Source organism: Hippopotamus amphibius, chromosome 9 (assembly GCF_030028045.1).
Source record: "Hippopotamus amphibius kiboko isolate mHipAmp2 chromosome 9, mHipAmp2.hap2, whole genome shotgun sequence".
Taxonomy (NCBI): domain Eukaryota; kingdom Metazoa; phylum Chordata; class Mammalia; order Artiodactyla; family Hippopotamidae; genus Hippopotamus; species Hippopotamus amphibius.
This window is the reverse complement of record NC_080194.1, coordinates 66,980,263-67,001,644: the sequence shown is the minus strand read 5'-3', so window position 1 is coordinate 67,001,644 and position 21,382 is coordinate 66,980,263. Positions and strand designations below refer to the sequence as shown.

Genomic DNA, 21,382 nt, shown 5'->3' with positions numbered 1-21,382 from the left:
AAGGCAGAAAAAAAGCCCTGGTTCAAGTCCTAGCATCACTTGTCTGGGTTTATTTTAACATCTTCCTCATATGTCTCCCAACTTCCTGTCCCTGCTCTCTCATCCTCCACCCTCATACCCAGCAGTCTTAATCATGTTAAAACCCAAGTCAGATAAATCTCACATATTGTTGACTGAAAGAAGTCAGGCACACAAATGTGTATAGTACAACTTCATTTACAAGCAGAGACAAAACTAATCTAACATGATAAGTATTCAGACGTGTGGTTGCCTACACGAAGTGAGGGTTACCTGGGAGAAGGGCACGAGGAAACTTTCTGAGAGGATGGAAGTATTTTGTATCTTGGTAGTCATGGTAGATGCGAGGGTTTACACATTGGTGGAAACTCATTGAATTGTTTGCTTGATATTTGTGTAATTCACTCAAAGTAAATTTTATATCATTAAAAAAAAAAAGCGAAACAAAGCAAAAGAAATCTAAGATCATGCTGTTTCTCTGTTGAGACCCTCCAATGGTTTCCCATTTCACTCAGAGTAAAAGCCTAGTTCTTGTTATGACTTATAAGGCCCTACTATTCTGGCTCCCTTTTACTCTCTGACTCTTAATCCAGCCACATTGGCTTCCAGTTTTCTTCCAGTTCACCAGGTGTACTTCTGCCTTGGGGCCTTTGCACTTGCTTTTCTGTCTGGGATGTCGTCCCCCCTGCCAACCTCTGCCCTGCCAAGGCTGCTTGATTCTCTCTCTTATTTCCTTTGGGACTTTGTTCACAAGTGCCCTTCTCGGTAAGACCTTCCCTGGTCATTATGTATGAAGTATGAATGCCCTCCTTAACAGTTTCTATTACTTTTTTGCTTTATTTTTTTCTCCCGCTAGCATTTATTACCTTCCAATGTACTTATATTTACTTACTTATATTTAAATACATATATTATTTATTTTCTTTACTGTCTTCCTCCCCTGCCAAGGTAGGCCCCTCGAGGGCAGATTTGGCCTATTTTGTTCACTACTTTATCCCCAGTATCTATATCAGTGCTGGCTCATAGACTTTTAATATATATTTGTTGAATAAATGATTTGTTTTATTTGCCTTAAATATAATGTATGGATACTTTGTACTATTACCAAAAATAATTTAGTTGATACTGGAGATTGATTGAAAACAAATTTTTTTGACAGGACTATCAAAGAGCTGCAGGGCCAGTTGGAGTATGAACGACTACGCAGAGAAAAATTAGAGTGTCAGCTGGATGAGTATCGAGCAGAGGTGGATCAATTAAGGGAGATGCTGGAAAAAACTGAAGTCCCCAACTTTGTGGCTGTGGTTGGTATCCTTCTTAACACATTTATCTTTCTCAAAAAGTAGTATACAGGAGAGGAGCTAAGAGTACAAGCTTTGGATGGGGTTATTTGGGTTTGAATTCCAGCTACTACAACCCTTTTTTAGTTTGGACAAGTCATTTAACCTCTCTATGCCTTATTTGTAAATTGGAGATAATATATTTTCTAGAGTATTGTAAGGATTAAAGGAATATATACAATATATACTATATATATATTACTCCATAAAACTATATATATATGTATATACTTACATATGTGTCTTTCTATTGGATCTATCTATCTATCTGCTGGTTAGAACAGCAGCCTGGTTCATACGTGTGCAGTAAGTTTTATTCTTATTATTGTATCATATAAGGAAAAAAAATTTATAAGCAGAGTAATTAACAAGAATTCTAAGACAGCTAGGGAGTATATGTATTTTAACATTCTAAATATCCAAAATAAACTGCTCTAAAAAGAAACTGACATGAGAAACAGATACAAAGAACAAATACAGAAAAGCAGGTGGAGTATAGAAAATTGAGTGAAAGTGACAGCAAGAAACCCCCAGTGGTGCTTGTATTTCAGGCCATCTAGTCTCCGAGTAGAGCAGGCAGAAAGCACACCAGGGAAGCTTTGACCCTCGCCCTCCTTTACTGTGAATGAAGATGTGGCCCTTGTGGACAGCTCATGTGACATAGTGTAGGGATTCAGGTATGTTTCGTATTTTCCTTCCATAGGGAAATTTTTTCTTTCTTTTTATTTTTTATATAAATTTATTTATTTATTTATTTGGCTGTGTCGGGTCTTTGTTGGTGCACACGGGCCTTCTCTAGTTGCGGCGAGCAGGGGTTACTCTTCCTTGTGGTGCGCAGGCTTCTCATTGAGGTGGCCTCTCTTGTTGCAGAGCACGGGCTCCAGGCACACGGGCTTCAGTAGTTGCAGCACATGGGCTCAATAGTTGTGGCTCACAGGCTCTAGAGCGCAGGCTCAATAGTTGTGGCGCACGGGCTTAGTTGCTCCGTGGCATGTGGTATCTTCCTGGGGCAGGGATCGAACCCATGTCCCCTGCATTGGCAGGTGGATTATTACCCACTGCGCCACCTAGCAAGTCTGGAAATTTTTTCTTTAGTCCTTGTGGGTAAGTTAATTTTGTTCCATATCTACATCACCTCAAATATTATATAAAATAAAAACTTCCTGGCTCTTTTTTATTTTGTACAAACTAATCATTAATCTCTTTAAACCACTTAAAAATATTAAAATAATATATGTGCTTGTAAAATATTAAAAACTGTGCAGATGCTCCTCCTTATATCAAGTTCCACTCTTCAGAGGAAACTGCTATTGATGGTTTGGTCTCATAGTAGACAACGTTCTATTCACCTGCAAACATGTATTTCTATATACAAATTCAAACACTTTCTCTGTGTTTGGTACTTCACCAGTGCTTAATTTTCCAAGGGATAGAATTAATCATAATTAATCAGTTCTCTTCGTTTTTGCAGTGATCATCTTATACCACCTTTAGCCCCTGGGGACACTTTAGTACGGAGAGGTGGCTGCGGCAGTCATGTGGTGTTGGTATAAACTATCACTGACACTCCAAATCCACTCCCTCTCCACCTTGTGGCAGCAACTCGCCAACTCCAGTCTCCTCAGAGGCAGGAACATACATTGTTCTTCACTAGCTGCCTAGATCTTTTGGAGGTCACCCAGGTTGCACACCTTTTGAGTCAATCCAAATTGATGACCTACATAGAAAATTTTTGGTTTTTAGCTATTTTAAAGTATTCTTTTCTTGCCCAGAAGTGTGTTCCCTGGGTGGTCTGATGTCACACTCTAGAGCACATCCTCCCTAAGACCTTGCTCTCTACCAACAATGCGTAGCTCTCAGGAGCGCTGATTCGAGGTCCCTGTACTCTGGGCCCATCAGTTTTTGTGGTCCTGCTGTAAGTTACACCAGTTTTTGTAAATGAGCAAGTGTCACTGACCTGTCATGGCAGCTGCTTGTTTTCTGTTCTGCGAAAGCTTCTGGGTCTCAATTTCCTCATCTTTAAAATTGGGGATAACACTTACCTCATAGGATTGTATTGATGTTAGATGAAATACTGTGTGAAAATCCTGAGGTATTTTCTACTAGTATTCATAATATTATACTTGTATTCTCCCTTCCTTGTATCCTTTTCTCTTTTCTCCTTTCTTTCCACTTTCTAAATTTTGAGTTGTATAGTCAGTGGATAAAAAAATATGTAGAGCTCCATGCACCTGAGAGGAGGAATTAGTTTATTTTGGAGTCTAAATATATAAAATATAAATAAAGTGAACTTTTGCTTCAGTGTTCATTTATAGGCTTCAAGAAGCTCTGACTAAATCTTTCTCCTGCCATCTTCTGGTAAGGATCTGTGATTGCATACAACTGTATCTGTAACTTTTTCCCCTGTAAAAGAATCTGCAATAGTATTAATTGTTAGCCAGGAAGAAAATTCTTAGGGTAGTTTGAGATTATGCACTTAAGTAGTTTTTTTATAATAACTGGTTTTGATATTAACAACTTTTTATAGTGCTTTCTCACATATTGTCTCAGCCTACATTAACCCACCTCACCAGCCTGATTGTTTTCTATTCTCCTACATGTAGTCTACCTTTTCTGAACTTGTCTCACACCTTCCCGCCCCCAAGACTTTGTTCATTTTGTCCATATACCTTGAAGGTGCTATGTCAACTCTGCCTCTCAAAATCCTCTTTAGGAACCATCTTGTTTGTCCATCATGTTCTTCTACCTTGTCCTAACCCCCCTGACCTCATATGATCTCTCCTCCTTTCAGCAAGCACTTTGTGCTGCTCCAAGGGCACCTCATCATTTGTATTATAGTTTAATTGATTACTTTACCACAGCACTGAAAACTTAAGTTCTGTGAGATCATCTAACTTGCCTTGATTAATAACATCATAATCATCAACAGTTACTGAGTACTTGTTACCTGTTGGGCTCAGTGCCAAGAACTGTATACCTGGCAGATGTTATTATCTTCATTTTACAAATAAGAAACCAAACCTCAGAGAAAAGGAATTTGCATAAAGTCACACAGCGTGTTAGAGGGGCATCCATGATTTGAACCTCACTGCCTAACCCCAAGTCCATGCTTTTTATGACACTTGTTACTGCCAGTATACCCCCCCTGCCCTTCCTGCTCACTCACTGTGCTTATAAGAAAATTTAGCTTGAAAAGTTGGTCTTTAAAATTTTTGATGTTAGCTCTTCAAATGAGTTTATTTATGAAAATTTAAATATAAAATCTATAGTAATTTGATAAAATGTTACTTATATTGGAATTATACACATTAATTCAAACATTTATTTTAAGATGTATCTTAAATATAAATTTGAGGTGATGAAACTTCCAAAAGATAACACAGTAGGATATCTTTGTGACCCAGGGCAGGGTGGTAGAAAAAAAATTGATATATTCGACTTTATTAAAATAAGACTTCATTTTATCGAGGACAACATTAACAGATTGAAAAGGCAAACCAAAGCATAGGAACATATATCTCCTTCCTTCCTATTTTCCTTCTTTGTATCCAAAAGTATAAAGAACTTATACAAACCCATATGAAAAAGACTACCCAGTGAAAAACTGGTCAAGACATGATCAGGCACTTCACAAAAGAAGATAGCCAAGTGGCCAATAAACATGAAAAGGTACTCAGAAATGTTATCAGAATTACTAGTTATCACAAATATAAATTAACACCCAACAAGCTGCCAGTACACCATCAAAATAGCTAAAATTAAAACAATACAAAACAGACATCACCAAGTGTTGATGGGGGTGTGGAGCAAGTGGAACTCTTATACACCACTGGTGGAGTGTAAATTGATTTTAATCACTTTGGACAATTGTTTGGCCATATCAAGTAAAGCTGGACATATACATATCTGTGACTCAGTTCCCAGTACAATGAGTACTTGTCTCTTGATGTACACAGATGGGCACCAAAAGACATGTACAAGAATATTCATATAAGCATTATTATAAATATCCCCCAAACTAGAAAAAATTTCCATTAACATTAATAATAAATACATTTTGGTATAATTATACAATGGAACATTATAAAGTAATGGAAATTATGAATTACTGCTCTACACATCACTGTGGATCAATTTCACAATGTTGAACAAAAGAAAACTACAAAAAAGTACTGCATGATGCCACGCATCATAAATAAGTACAGTAAATCAAGTTAATAGTGCCTGGGAGGAGGCAAATGGATGTTTCTGGGATACAGATAATGTTCAGTTTCTTGTTTAATTTCTTGATTTCAGTTGTGGTCACACTGGGTGTTTTCACTTTGCAAAAATTCATCACACTGTACACTTTTGGGGGTCCTCTTTGATAATGTGTATTGTACTTAAAAATGTTTACTTAAAAAACTTAAACTAGATGGGAACTATAATAGCTTTGGTAGAGATGTCTGTCCACAGATTGATGCAGCACTGAACTCCTCATAGCTTCCATCTCCAAAACCAGTATCACTCGGGAAGTCATTGGTCTAAAGCTTTGGGCCATGCTTGCTAATCAGGAGTGACCAACTTGGAACTGGTAATATTCCAAGATTACTACTGTGTTTAACTTACCCTGATTTTCTAACTTCAGGGCAGTGGAACCGGGTTGAGCTTTGATATGGTCTCTGCTGGGCTTCTCTCTGTCCTTTGACATCCTAGCCTGTGAGCCTGTAATGGTCCTTGGAGCAATCTGAGGGCTTAACTGAGTTTATCCAAGCTGAGTTGTTAGTCTAAGGAAGTTCTAGAAGTTTGTGATTTCTCTCTCTCTCTCTATATTGGTTATACTGTTTTGACACTGTTAAGAGACTGTTCTAGTAATCAAGGTGGGATTTATCTCCTTTTAGTTGTATATGCTTCCCAGAAGTTTTCAGATTGCATGAAATTTTTTAAAAACAAGAATTCCATATACCCAGGCAATAATCTGTAGACACATAACCTGTCAACAGTTTCATGTACAGTATTAGTAATATCTTCAACAAATCTGTAAATTCTTTCAGATGGAAACTGGCTAATATTTAAAATATATACATTTTCACACAAGAGTTGTTTAATTTATACTTAGAATTGCTTTTGGTACCTAAGCACTATGACTCGTGTTTAATATCTCAGTATTGCAGTTCTCTTTTCCTGAGTTTGGGAGAAAACACATATTAGGGAGAAATATGTTTCTGTGTATAATAGGACAAGTTACGTATTTGATGTTAGTAGACGCTTTGGTATATGACTACTATTTTATTTCTAGAGTATTTGGGATGGTTAAAACCTGTGGTTGTTTTTCTGGGTGGTGTTGGAATAAAAGCAGTTTCCTTGTATGTCCACACACACTGGGTTAAGCTGACTGACCTCATTAGCAAAGGTATAGGCGGGAATACTTCCAGACATGGGCTCTCCTGATGGACATGTGCCTTGTGAAGTTCCTGAAACTCCTACATTCAGATATGTCCTGCCCAACTGGGTGCAGAGCACATTTGACTAGAACTATTCAAAGATGACTGACATCTAGTGAGTATCCACTGTGTTTCCAGTCCTCTCTTACTCCTTCCCAGAGCATTTAATAAGTGAATCTTCTGTGCTAGGTACTGAGAATACCACAATGGATGAGAAATACTCAGAAAGTGTGTGGCAGGGCAAAGTGGAACACGAGACAAGAGCAGTCAAGGGATGTTGTGTGAACAGAGAAGGAAATGCAGGACCCAGGAAATGCAATTCCTAACAGAATGGGGCCTACAAAGAATCCAGAGGATGGCATGCTAATGCTTTGTGTTATTTCATTTAGTAATATGTTGTGAAATGGTCTAAAATAGAAGCAGAAATACCAAGGTGTTCTGTGTGGGAGATATATGAGGTAAAGGTAGGACTGGATGATTTCTCAAGGTGCCTCCCAGTCTGATGAATCAGCACAATATGAAGCACTGGTTCTTCGGATATAAGAATGTATTTACACAAAATTCTAAACGAAATGTAAACCAGAGTTGAAAGTATTAGCATAGTTAAATTTTTTCTTTTGTAACATAATGTAGAAAGACGAAAAAAATGTGTCTAGCATAGAAATCTTATTTGGCTCTCTTTTCCTTTGTAGGAAGATGACTCTTCCTGTGAGTCAAGTAAAGAGAAGAGGCGAGTGAAGACGAAGGTGTCTTCTGGGGGAGTTTTTGTGAAAAGGTACTAATCAGTGAAATAACTAAATAAACTTGCTTGGTTTTTCTCTTTTATTTTTAAATTAATATAAATGTAAATCTGTAAATTCTCAGAATTACTCTGACATGCTGTTATTCCAGTTCTGAACACAGAAATATATAATGTCAAAGGGATTAAAATTACACGGACTCAGTTGTATTCCCCCTCCCAGTATACTTTTTATATATTTATGTAGGCAAGTCAAGACTCTAGATTTATGAGTAATTAATTCTGTAAGTATTCACATAAACTTTAAAATGTAAGATAACACAGTAATCAAAAAGTCTAGTTGTAAAGACTATTAGAATTTCTATTATGGCTTCATAATAGAATTATATTTCTTTTACTTTCTAGAGAGTACCATTTTACTAGTGTAGGTATAGCTTCCCCCACCCCACCCCCAACTTTTCAAATGACTTGATTTTGTAAAAAAAATTTATTTCATTGAAGTATAGTTGATATACAGTGTTAATTTCTGCTGTACAGCAAAGTGATTCAGTTACACACATACTTTTCCATTATGGTTTATCACAGGATATTGAATATGGTTCCCTGTGCTATACAGCAGTTATCTTATTGTTGATCCGTTCTATATATAATAGTTTGCATCTGCTAATCCCAAGCTATCAATCCATCCCTCCCCCTTGGCAACCACAAGTTTGTTCTATGTTGGTGAGCCTATATCTGCTTTGCAGATAAGTTCGTGTCATATTTTAGGTTCCACATACGAGTGATATCATATGGTGTCTGTCTTTCTCTGACTTATTTCATTTAGTATGATGTCTAGGCTCATCCACGTTGCTGCAAATGGCATTATTTCTTTCTTTCTTATAGCTGAGTAGTATTCTGTTGTGTATATATACTACATCTTTATCCATTCAATTGTTGATGGATACTTAGGTTGTTTCCATATCTTGGCTATTGTGAACAGTGCTGCTATGAACATAGGGGTACATGTATCTTTTTGAATTATAGTTTTGTCTCAGTATTTGCCCAGGAATAAGATTGCTAGATCCTATAACAACTCTATTTTCAGTTTTTTGAGGAAGCTCCTACTGTTTTCCATAGTGGCTGCACCAATTTACATTCCCTCCAATGGTGTAAGAGGGTTCTCTTTTCTTCACACCCTCTGCAACATTTATTATTTGTAGACTTTTTAATGATGGCCATTCTGACTGGTGTGAGGTGGTACCTCATAGTTTTGATTTGAATTTCTCTAATAATTAGAGATGTTGAGCATCTTTTCATGTGCCTATTGGCCATATGTATGTCTAATGATTTTTAAAAAGTATCCAAACTTAGGAGAAAAAGACCAGTAAGTTCTAGAAAAGGACAGCTTTACATTAACAACCAAATATCTCCAGGAAAGTTTACATAAAATGAAAATCAGCTCTTGTAAAAAGAAAAAAACATCATAATGTGTTTGCTAAAAACATACGTTTAAATAATCTGCTTTAGGATGCAACCATTGTTCTGTCTTGCAAGTTTTATAAGAAAGGAATAATAGAGACAAAGTTGACCAGACAGGATGAAAAATATGCGCCTTTATTATTCTTTCTTCTCTTTTCACCCCTTGACTTTGCTGACCAAAAAACACCCATGGCATTTCATTTCAGTTCTGACTTCAATTCCCTCACTTTTCCTCCCCCACCCTTTTCTTCCTTAAGCTAGCAAAGACCTGTGACTCTCTTGGAGCACTTGTATAGATTCTGCCTCCCTCTGAAAATTTGAAAGCTGGCTTTGGGCTTGCTTCACTGGCAGCAGCCTTCTTACCATATCCCAGACTGCCCACTTCTAGTCCCTGGCAGGTAGCTTACATGGACACTAAAGGTCATTTTGGCCCAGTATTATCAGGACTAGTTTGCCTTGACATGAGTGCATTTGACTGCTAAGACCAGTTTAGGCTGGTCAAGGGTCTGTAAGCAAGTGTTTTCATAACTTTTATAGTCATTATTGTTAATTTCTCTGTGGTTTCCAATGGGCTTTCAATCTGCAGTAAAAATAGTTGTCAACATTTATTGGGTATGTGTGTGAGCTGTGTCAAATTCTTTACATGTATCACTGCTTAATTCTCACCACAGCTGTATGAGAGAGAATTTTATACATGGAGATTAAGAAATTCGCCCAGAGTCACACAGCAATATGGAGCTAGGATTCTAACCTTAGGAAGGGAATTTCAGAGTCTGCATTCTTCTTTACCACTACTGGAATTCCCAAATCCAACATTTCCCTCATCTTCGGGACTAGACACAGCCTTACTTTTTCCTTCTAGCCCGGTGACTCTAAAGTAATCCCAACCTTGGAAATAGTTTGGTTGTACTTGCTCCAGTTTTCTCAAGACACATCTCTAGTCTCTGTACCAGTGAGGTAGGAAATGCGGATAATTTTTGACTCACCCTCATACATGTGGAACAATTCTCACAGAATACCTACTGAATGCTTCCATATCTCATACAACCAAAGCTTCAAGAAAGAGCCCCATGTAACTGGGTAGGCTGAAGAGAAAAGAGAGCAGAGGAATTGGGAGGGAGCTGTGAAAGAAGAATGTTTACCTCACCCCGGGAACCTCCTTCACCGGCTGAGAGGTATGCCAGGACAGATAGGGAGCTTCAGAGGCTGGAGTGGAGGGTATGGGAGTTGGTCTGTGGCAACACTGAGAGACCAATGCAGAAGATCCTGGCCCCATCACTGCACTTCCCAGCCTGAGATGTGCACCTGCTGGTGTGTGCAGCAACTGGGTGCTGAAACCTGGGCTTCAGCAGACAGACCCAAGGAGAGGACTCAGTTTGGTTGCACGGACCCAGCCCAAAGGGTCTGGAATGTGGTCTGGACCATAACTGGGGGTGTTTGCATGTGGAGGTGGGGGTGTTTGCATGTGGAGGTGGGGCTGAAAGCTGAACTGATTGCTGGCCATCCCACTGTGGTTGCTGGGATGCAGCTTTGCTCTGGTGAATTTTCTGACTGTAATGGCACACGTGTGCCTGAGGGCCCCCCGGCCAATTGTCTTTGGGCTCAGGGGATGCAGCTCCAGTGGGTTTACACACCAGTGGCTTGGTGAGCACATATGCTCTGAACTTATTATAGTGGCATCCCAAAATCCCACGTCCCAGCAGGCAGCTCCTGAGGAGGAACACGCAGTAGCTCCTTTCCCAGAGGGAGTGCTCCAGTCCTGCCTGCTTCACACCACAGTTTAGAACCTGATCTGGGGATTTCCACTAAACAACGGGGGAGCAGATCCTGCCCCCAATAGGGCTGTGACATCCACAGAGCAAAGAGGAGGCCTTGCCCAATATCCAGTGTGGGCTCTGGTCACCACACCACCAATCACAATCCCCTATCAAGGGGATAATGGCCAGCACACACCAAGGAAGGATGTGGCAAGCATCCATACTAAAAATAGTCCTTGCATCAAAGAATTGGATTCAAGCAGGCTACACAGAATGTTCCCTCATAAAAACAGCCCTTCAAGACCACTGTAGATGACTGCTTCTCCTAAATTCACAGAGAAATATAAGAAAAAAAGAAGCAAAGGAATTACTCCCAATTGAAAGAACAAGAGAAATCCCCTGAAAGAACAGTGAAACAAACCTCTCCAGTCTACCAGACCCTGAGTTCTAAAAGGAGGTAATAAAAATGCTGAAGGAATTAAGAACAGTTATTGATAGAAATGTAGATCACTGTAACAAGGAACTAGAAACTAGAAAGAGGAGCCAATCAAAATTAGACAATTCAATTGCCAAGATGAAAACTGAGCTAAAGGCAATAAATAGCAAACTAAATAATGCAGAACAAATAAGTGATCTGGAAGATAGAATAATGGCAATCACCCAATCAAAACAGCAGACAGAACATACGATATTTATGGGATAATATAAAGCATGCCAATCTACTATGCCTAATAAGTTCCCAGAAGAAGAAAGAGAAAAGGGGATTGAAAATGTATTTGAATAAGTTATGGCTGAAAACTTCCCAAACCTAAAGAAGGTAATAGATATTCAGGTACAGGAAACACAGAGGGTACTAAACAAGATGAACTCAAACAGGCCTACTCCAAGACATATCATAATTAAAATGGTAAAAGTTAAAGAGAGGATTCTAAAGGCAGCAAGTGAAAAACAGTCAGTTATAAGGGAACCCTCATAAGGCTATCAGATGATTTCTCTACAGAAACTTTGCTGGCCAAAAGGAAATTGCAAGATGTATTCTAAGTCCTGAAAGGGAAAAGCCTGCAACCTAGGATACTCTACCCAGCAAGACTTTCATTTAGAATAGAAGGAGAGAGAAAGAATTTCTCAGACAAGCAAAAATTAAAACAATAAACAGCAATGCTAAACGTATCTTAAAAGAAATATTGAAAGGTCTTCTCTAAATAGAAAGCAAGCAAGAATATATAGGAAAGAAAAAAATCACAATAGGAAAGGTAAATATATAAAAGGATTGAAGATCCCTTAAATAAGATAGTACACAGGTTAAAAAAAATCCAAAAAATGAAAGTGATTATAACTACAATGAACAGAAAAGGATAAGCATGAAGATGTAAAACAGGACATCAAAGTCACAAAATGTAGGAGAGTAAGAAATGTAGATCTTTTAGAATGTATTTGAGCTTATGTGACTACCAGTCTAAAGCAAGGCGATATAGTGACAGTTTAACATACTTGAAAAGCAGGGTAACCACAAATCAAAAACATACAACAGATTCACAAAAACCCAAAAGAAAGATACTCAAGTATAATACAAAAGAAAACCTCAAGCCACAAAAGGAAATACAAAGAAAGGAACAAAGAAGAAATACAAAATCAACTGGAAAACAAGGTTTAAAATGGCCATAAATATACACCCACTTTAGAGCAAAGGATACACATAGACTGAAAATGAGGGGGTAGAAAAAGATATTTCACACAAATGGAGATAAGAAAGCGTGGGTCAATATTCATATAAGACAGAATAGACTTTAAAAAACAAAGGCCATAAAGAAGGACACTATAAAATGATAAGAGGATCAATACAAGAAGAGGACAGTACATTCATTAACATATATACACCCAATATAGGAGCACCTAAATACATAAATACTACCAGACATAAAGGGAGAAATTGACAGAACTATGATAATAGTAGGAGACTTTAACGCTGCACTGTTATCAATGGACAGATCTTCGAGACAGAAAATCAATAAGGCAATAGAGATCCTAAATGACAAAATAGAACAGTTAGACTTAATTGATATCTTCAGGGCATAACATCAAAAAAAAGTGGTATTACACATTCTTTTCAAGCACACATGGAACATTCTCTAGGATAGACTACATACTACGACACAAAATAAGCCTGAACTAATTTAAGAGGATGGAAGCTATTTCAAACATCTCTTCTGACCACAACCCATGACATTTTTCACAGAATTAGGACAAACAATCCTAAAATTTATATGGAACCAAAACAAAACAAAACAAAACCCAGAACTGCCAAAGCAATTCTGAGGAAAAAGAACAAACCTGGAGGCATAACCCTCACAGACTTCACACAATACTACAAAGCTACAGTAATCAAAAGAGTGTGGTATTAGCACAAAAACAGACATCTGGATCCATGGAACAGAAAAGAGAGCTGAGAAATAAACTCACGTACCTATGGTCAATTAATCTTTGACAGAGGAGGCAAGAATATACCATGGAGAAAAGACAGTCTTCGATAAGTGGTGCTGGGAAAACTGGACAGCTACATGTAAAAGAATGAAATGAGAACATTCTCTAACACCATATACAAAAATAAACTCAAAAAAAAAATGAACTGATGTAAGGACCTAAATAATACCTTTATTTACTGATTAAACTGATACTGGAGAATACTGTTAGTATCTTCAGTCCAGTAAGCTTATCACTGATCCCCAAATTGGACAGACAGACTTACCTTGTCTCAAGTATCACTGTACTACAGCAGGCCTCACCCTGAAGAGGTGAACTTGATCCCCCAAGAGCAAACAGAACGAATGCTCTCTGTAAAACAGGCTGATCCCAAACAGGAATGGGGAGAAGTGGCTGGGCTACGTGGGCCTTGTTTCTCATTTCACCTCACTTAATCACCTGGGGCAGGGTGGTTGAAGGAAGAATGATTACAATGTTATGCTACTGGAGCTTCCTTCACATAGAGGAAAGTATTCCCTCTTAATATTTCAGCATATTTTAAATTGTAACAAATGAATAATTTACCTGTTTACTGTCTGTCTTCTCCAACTAAGGCTGTCAGTTTCATGATAAGGAGGCCATGTTCAGCTCTGTGTACATGGGTACCAGTATGCTGTCTGGCCCATAGCAGGCATTCTTATTTATTGAGTGAGCAAATGTACTGTAGAGTTTATTACAATGGAACCTATATGGTCTTTATTTAATAATCTAATACAAATTTATCTACAGTGGCCAAGAATTTTCTTAGGTGAGAGGATTCTGAGATATTTTGAATGAAAATACAAGATAATGTTAAAATACAGAAAGTTTTGTTTTGAAAACAACCTAGCTGTTAGATCTTTGAAAAAAATTTAGTTGGAGAGCCTCTGATTCTTACTCACTGGACCATACAAGGTCAGTCTTTTGACTGCTCTGTGATTTCCTATTTATAACTAAACAAATTTACAGTACATACCAAAGAAATTCTGTGTGATTTACAGTTGTTCAAGCAAACTAGAAAACTCTGGTTCAGTTTCTATGAGCTATCAAAAGGATAAAGACGAAAGGCCTATCTCAAATCAGTCAGGTTTTGAATAGCATCTTTTCAATATAATAAAGACATATATAAAAAACAAAGACCAAATACACCTTCCCATTCTAAAACATTTCCTTTAGTCCATATGTACTTTAAATAATCTCATACTAAGTTTCTACTGCAACTTTCAGTGTTCAAAGTAAATCCATCCTGGCATAGTGTTTGTTCTAAGAAGTCAACAGCAGCAGGAGTAGGAGCATAACATAGTAGTTTCACTGTTATTTCCAGAGTCTATAAAATCCCAATGCTATTGCCAGGCAAGTAAACACAGAGGCTGTGAAAAGAAGAAACCATGTTATTGAGATTATCTTGCAGAGACAAAGAGAAAATGTTATCTTCAATTTAAACTGAAAGCAAAATCAGTAAATCCAACCAACTTTTTCTTTTTTTTTTTGCCTATGCTGTGTGGCATATGGGATCTTAGTTCCCCAATCAGGATTGAATCCACACCTCCTGCATCGGAAGTGTGGAGTCTTAACCACTGTACTACCAGGAAATTCCCAATCCAACCAGTTTTTTACCTTAGGTTTTTCATTCCCTAGAAAATTAAGCTAAGGATAAAGGGTATCCATTAGGGCAGGCTTAGTACCAATTCTTCTTAAAAGCTTCTGTATTTTAAACCAGAATAAGGATGACAGTAATTTAAAAGTGTAGGTTATATGTCAGTTAGAATCTATAACTGTTTAAAGTCATTATTAACATTAGTATTATTAACAATGACTAGTTTAATTATAAACTCTAATTTTAGATATAATTTATATGTGAAAAACTTTTACCTATATTAAAAAATTCTGTAGTTAAGCCAGTAAAATAGACATCCATATCATCCATAAGAAAATTTTAATTGCCTTTTCAGTACATTTAAAAATTGTTTCATAATTATTAACAACTTATAAGTAAAAAATAAAATTTTTAATGAAAATCCTTTATAAAAAAACAATGAGGTAGAAGAAAAGGCAGAAAAAGTATCAAGCTTTTTAAATAGTTAATATACCACCTGCTCTCTATGTTACATCAATCTGGATAGAAAACCTTTCTGTTTTCCTTAAGGAGGTGAATTTGGGTGAGGCTTTTAGGACTCCCTAGATTCTAGTTTGTTTAGGCAGCCATGATTTTAAAATAGAGACTCTGAGATGAAGAGCAAAAGATACAAAAAACAGTCTTTCATAGTAAGGCTATCCCATTTTTAATGTGTAAATCTAATTATACATTATAACATTTGATCACACTACTTACTGAAACTTGGTTAATGACAAGATCATTTCCTTAATTTTAAGAAATGGGATTAGGTCTCTCTAAGACAGAGTAGGAAGATGGACATTTGAGGAGAAAGAATAACAATTAACAGTTTCTTGTCTTGTTGCCACTGGCCAATTATACATTCTCTCATTTGATCCTGCTACTGTTTATCATGTTCCAGGTAGTGTGCTGAAGATTTCACTTATTACCTTATTTAGCCATAATTGAAACCCTATAAGGTTGATGATAGTATTCCCATCATATAGACGAGGCAACAAGCCCAAAGCTGTACTGCTAGCAAGTGGTGGAAGTAGGACCCAACACTATGTGTACCTGACTCCAAAGTAGTTGCTGTTACTTTTAAAAATAAAGGGTGGTGCCTTTAGAGTTGTGAGTTGTAAATCCTTTCTCTGACAAACAAGCCTTACCTGCAAGGTAACGAATTGTCTCAAGTTTGTTAGACTCCATTAGGGTTTTTAAAGAAGCAATTTCAGTGTCAATTTTGTTACCAGTCTCTGAAATAATACCTCTGGTTTTGGTATCCTGTAGTAATTAAGAATAAGACAATTACATTTTGTCCCTATGTATCATGGACAAAAAATGTTTACTTCAGAAACCCTCATTTATGGGCTAATTTTGTGTAACAAAAGTTTTAAGTGGGGAAACAGTAAAAAAGCACAGTGATATAAAAAAAATGATACCACATAAGTAATAAAAACTGACAAAAAGTACTCCTTTGATATTTGGAGAGTATTTCTTAGGATCATCACATTCTGGGCACATTTTACTAAAAACCTCACAGGAAGATACAGGCATACCTCGTTTTATTGAGCTTCGAAGTTGCTGCATGTTTTGTTCAAACAAATTGAAGGTTTGTGACAATCCTGAGTCAAACAAGTGTATTGGCGCCATTTTTCCATGAGCATTTGCCTACTTCATGTCTCTGGGTCACACTCTGGTGATTCTCACAATACTTCAAACTTTTTCATTATTACTATATTTATTATGGTGATCTGTGATCAGTGATCTCTGATGTTACTACTGCAAAAAGATTACCACTCGCTGATGGCTCAGAAGATGGTTAGCATCTTTTTAGCAGTTCTTATTTTTAAATTAAGGTATGGATATGATTTATTTAAACATAATGCTACAGCAAACTTAATAAACTACAGCATAGTGTAAACATAAGTTTTATATGCACTGGGAAACCAAGAAATTCGTGTGACTCACTTTATTTCAATATTTGCTTTATTGCTGTTGTCTGGAACTGGACCTGCAATACCTCTGAGGCATGCCTTTATTTAAGACCTAAATATATGAGGATAAACTAAGAAGCAAATATGTGAGTCACAGAACTATCACTTTATGTGTACGAAGTCCTTAGGATATTATAGTTAAAACTTTAAATATATTTTGCAAAAGGGAAAACCAACTGGGTTTATAATAGGAACTGGCACCAGTATTAAAGGAAATGGCAGAAATGCTCATTGGGTAACACTGAATGCTATGTACACAGACACTAAGGGGTAGAAAGAGAAATAAGATGATATTTAGAGCTCAGAAATTAGCTGTGAGAGAATTTGTTGATTTCCTTGTTTATCTCCTTTATCTGACCAAGAAGTTAAGAGAAGGGAATAGGCTGCTTAGGAAGGCAAATGGGACCTTTGCTTCTATTGAATTATAATCAAGAGTGACGTCTCTTATGTTAGAATGCAGACCAAGTGGCCTTTAACTTTTAAGAAAAGGACTAGGCTGAGTCAGAAAGCTAGGTTTTCCTCAGCCATAGAGATTAAGTAATGATTACAATTTAGGATTAATGAGAGGTAAACAATAGTTATGAGTATGGAGTTTAGAATCCACACATCTGGCTCTACCACTTATTAGTTGTGTGACCTTAACCTCTCACCGCCTCACTTTCCAAATTGGTAAAATGGGAAGAGTGCCTACCTCATACAGAGGCTGATAAGAGGATTAAGTAAATTAATAAGCAAAAGAGTAAGTAAAACAGTATCTAACATAAATATTATTACTTAAAAATTTTTTAAGATAGTTGATTGAACCTAGGCACTCATTTAAATACAAATTGTGAATCCTTGTCTTTTTTTAAAAAAATAGTTCTCTTCTGTATAAAAATAATTTAGTTAAAAAAAAGTATGCTACCTGGAAACCTTGATTCTGACTCAGAAGTCACAGCTCAGGTACTACCATCCACCTGGTAGCAGCTTTCCCCAAAGTACTGGTTAACTATAATAACTATGAGGAAATCATGGATTCTATAGGGCTAGCTTGTTAAAGTCCAAACTTATACAGTGATACACATAAAGGCAGTTACATAAGGCATGAGAGCTATACAAAAGAGAAACTTTTACATAGTAGCTTACATTTTTGGTAAATTCTGTGGTTGCTTCCATAAGTTTCTTTTCTTGATCTGTAAACTAAATGATATGGTTTATCAGGAAATTAAAAAAAAGAAGACTAAAAGGAATTAAAAAGGAGTAAGTGACCAAAAAAGTACATTTAAAAAGCACATTACCATATCTGTTACTCTGCTCCTTTCTAGGTTGATATCCAGTTTATTATCTGCTCTGATTCGACTGGTTTCATTCTTTAAAGAAAATAAAAATATTTAAAAAGTGATCTTGTAATGAATATTTGTTCTGAAATTAATAAAATACTTTGAAGCGGGGGAAAAAAGTTTCACTTACTATCAGTTGTTGCTTAACTTGTTCTAATTCAATTTTCATTTTCTAGGTATAAAGAAAGATCACACACAACTGGTGTTAAACCAAAAGTTCATACTATGATTTATCAAAAAAAATCTGAACCCCTGCATAAGCAAAAACTGGACAATCCATGGATTTCTAATACAAAATTTGATTAAAAACAAAGACAAAAAGAATAGCTCATCTTATTCAGAAAATAATTCTTAAGAACATAAAATTAGAAAATATATTTATGTTTTAATATAGTAGTCCCCCCCCCCCAATCCACAGGGGATATGTTCCAAGACCCCCAGTGGATGCCTGAAACCTTGAATAATACTGAACCTTGTATGTACTACATTTTTTCTTATACTAATGGGTGGGTTCATATACAGTGTGAACCATCTCTTTGTCCAGTGCTACTCAGAACGGTATGTGATTTAAAACATATTAATTGTTTATTTCTGGAATTTTCCACTTAATATTTTCAGACTGCAACTGACCACAGGTAACTAAAACTGTGGAAAGTGAAAATGCAGATAAGGGGGGACCTACTGTGTTCTACTTAAAAAAACAAAAGATTGATATTCTAAATTTAAAAATATTTTAAGCTAGTGGATAACAAAGTTCTGACTGAATTACAGAAACATTTTTCTCTTAAGTGACAAAAATAATTATTACAGAACCAAAAAATGGAAAATGCCACATTACTGTCAGCTCTGAAAACATTCTGAACTACACTAGAAATTTAATAAAATATATGTAGCTCAAAGATTTCCTTTTATGTGACCTGTATAAGATACAATTCTTATTCTTCAGTATGTGAGAAACTATGATTTACACATAGAAAGATTAGGTATGGTTAAACATGTAGTATACTTTTATCTAAAAACTTGCTAGTAATTATTTAATTACCACATGAAATTGTTTTGGGGTCCTATTCTTCACCAAGTAGGATACTTATGAAATTAGTTCATTTATTAGTAATAAATTGAGACTTGTATCACCTGGTTCTCTGCTCTCAGATTTGCAAATTCACTTTTCTCTAGGATGACCATGTCTTTCCTGATGGAGTCCAAATGAGCCATTAACTGTTGTACTGTTACTTCCTAAAATGCAAAATTAAAATAACCTAGTGATGCCATCCCCTTGCATAGAATTATTCATAAAACTTCAAAAAAACTGTTGTCTTGCTACAAAGTATAATGTTGCTTGGTTAAGTAAAAAACAAAACAAAACATATGAAACCTATATATCTGAAATATCAAAATGAAAAGAAGCAGGAGATTCAAGGAAGTAAGAGTATTTCCCAGGGAAGAGAAACAAATGTCCAGGTCTTTTCAATGAAAGAATCCCAATTAAATGCTTACTTAACCTTTAAGAGTTTCTTAGGAAATACTCTGTTTATTTTTTAAATATCTACATGGGATAGTTGTTTTTTTTTAAGAAGTTTTATTGAGATAGTTAACATACAATAAACTGCATGTATTTAGTGTACAATTTGGTATCCCAGTCTCCCAATTCATTCCCCCTCGACCCTCCCCGCTTTCCCCACTTGGTGTCCATATGTTTGTTCTCTACATCTGTGTCTCTATTTCTGCCTTGCAAACCGGTTGATTTGTACCATTTTTCTGTAGTCCGCATATATGTGTTAATATACGATATTTGTTTTTCTCTTTCTGACTCACTTCACTCTGTATGACCGTCTCTAGATCCATACATAGAATAGTTTTTATTTTTCATTGCTTTGATTTTAAAGGATTTTCTACCATCGGAAATTTCTAGGATACTGGATAAGGCTTTGAAGTCAGGTAATAAAATAGGTCGAAGTATGGTTTAAATAACTGTCAGCATAACATAATTAATTTGGTTTAAATTTCTGAGTATCTTTCCTATATTTGGCAGTACAAAGAAAAGGTGGTGCCTGATGGATTTATAAACTTTTACTTCGCTAGGGAGGGACATTTTTGTAGAAATGATTTAAAGCAGCATTACAAGGAAAATATAACTTTTACCACTAAACTTCTCAAAATCATGACTCATCTTTTATCCCTCTTTATCAAGAGAAAAAGTGGATGACGGTGTAATCTTGGAAAAAATCCTCTATAACAGGGCTTATAAACAAAACAAAAAAAACCCAAATAAGAATTAGATCACTAGTGTAACTTCCATTTTTGTCATGGTTTGTGGCTGGGAGTTCATTGTCGGGGTTACAGTCCTCACTGACCAATATGGGTGAGAAAGGCTATTTCAAAACTGACTTCAGGGACTTCCCTGGTAGCGCAATGGTTGAGAACCCACCTGCCAATGCAGGGGACATGGGTTCAATCCCTAGTCCAGGAAGCTCCCACATGCCATGCCGCGGAGCGAGTAAGCCGTAACTGCTGAGCCTGTGTGCTGCAACTACTGAAGCCTGCACATTTGGAGCCTGCACTCTGCAATAAGAGATGCCATTGCAATAAGAAGCCCGCACACTGCAACAAAGAGTAGCCCCCCACCCCCTGCAGCAACTAGAGAAGGCCCAAGCACAGCAAGGAAGACCCAACACAGCCAAAAAAGAGAAAATAGAAAAAACAAAAACAACTGACTTGACTTTTGGAAAACAGAGGTTACAACAGTTCCAGATGCATGACTAAGGAATGACTCAGTCTTCAAAGGGTCTGCAATGTACACATCTTCCCCAAAAACAACTCTCAGATGGCACAGCCATCAGGTTAAAAATATGAGTTCTGGAGTCAGGCTGCCTGGGGTTGAATCCAAACACTGCCATTTACTGTGAGATTTTGGCAGGTTATTTAGCTTCTTTGAACTCTTTGGTGAAATGGGAATAATGTATACCTTATAGAGTTGTTTTGAGGATTAAATGAGATAATGCAGGTAAAATGCTTACCGTAATACTTTGTGCGCAGTTAGCACTCAGTGAACATGATGAGACAGGGATCTAATGGCTGAAGCAGCACAGTGTGACTCCAGTGTTTTGATGTGGAGAAAGTGTTGCTTTAAATATTATTCCTATCGTAAATTAAAAAGTATTTTTTACTGTGTACAGTAGACATCCCTGATTCTAATGCCTTCCCTAACCCTCATCTATATTATTGGGGAGGGGGT

General features: G+C 36.7%; 2 protein-coding genes across 12 annotated transcripts in view; one reads left to right on the top strand and one right to left on the bottom strand.

Moving 5' to 3' along the window:
• ANKRD42 (ankyrin repeat domain 42) overlaps positions 1-7,602 on the top strand; it is a 45,048-nt gene extending 37,446 nt beyond the window's left edge. For all 3 annotated transcript variants that reach the window (XM_057748705.1, XM_057748706.1, XM_057748707.1), the window contains exons 11-12: positions 1,178-1,322; positions 7,474-7,602. In XM_057748705.1, the coding sequence (XP_057604688.1) occupies positions 1,178-1,322; positions 7,474-7,563 (235 nt within the window). In that variant the 3' untranslated portion in view covers positions 7,564-7,602. The remainder of the gene's footprint in view (positions 1-1,177; positions 1,323-7,473) is intronic.
• Positions 7,603-9,579: 1,977 nt separating this feature from the next.
• Positions 9,580-21,382, bottom strand: part of CCDC90B (coiled-coil domain containing 90B) — a 148,705-nt gene continuing 136,902 nt past the window's right edge. For 8 of the 9 annotated variants that reach the window (XM_057748715.1, XM_057748716.1, XM_057748713.1 and 5 more), the window contains 6 exons: positions 19,282-19,383; positions 18,278-18,319; positions 18,106-18,177; positions 17,954-18,007; positions 16,001-16,115; positions 9,580-14,607 (listed from right to left, as the gene is read on the bottom strand). In XM_057748715.1, coding sequence (XP_057604698.1) covers positions 14,552-14,607; positions 16,001-16,115; positions 17,954-18,007; positions 18,106-18,177; positions 18,278-18,319; positions 19,282-19,383 — 441 coding nt within the window. In that variant the 3' untranslated portion in view covers positions 9,580-14,551. The remainder of the gene's footprint in view (positions 14,608-16,000; positions 16,116-17,953; positions 18,008-18,105; positions 18,178-18,277; positions 18,320-19,281; positions 19,384-21,382) is intronic. The other variant, XM_057748712.1, reaches the window with a different exon arrangement.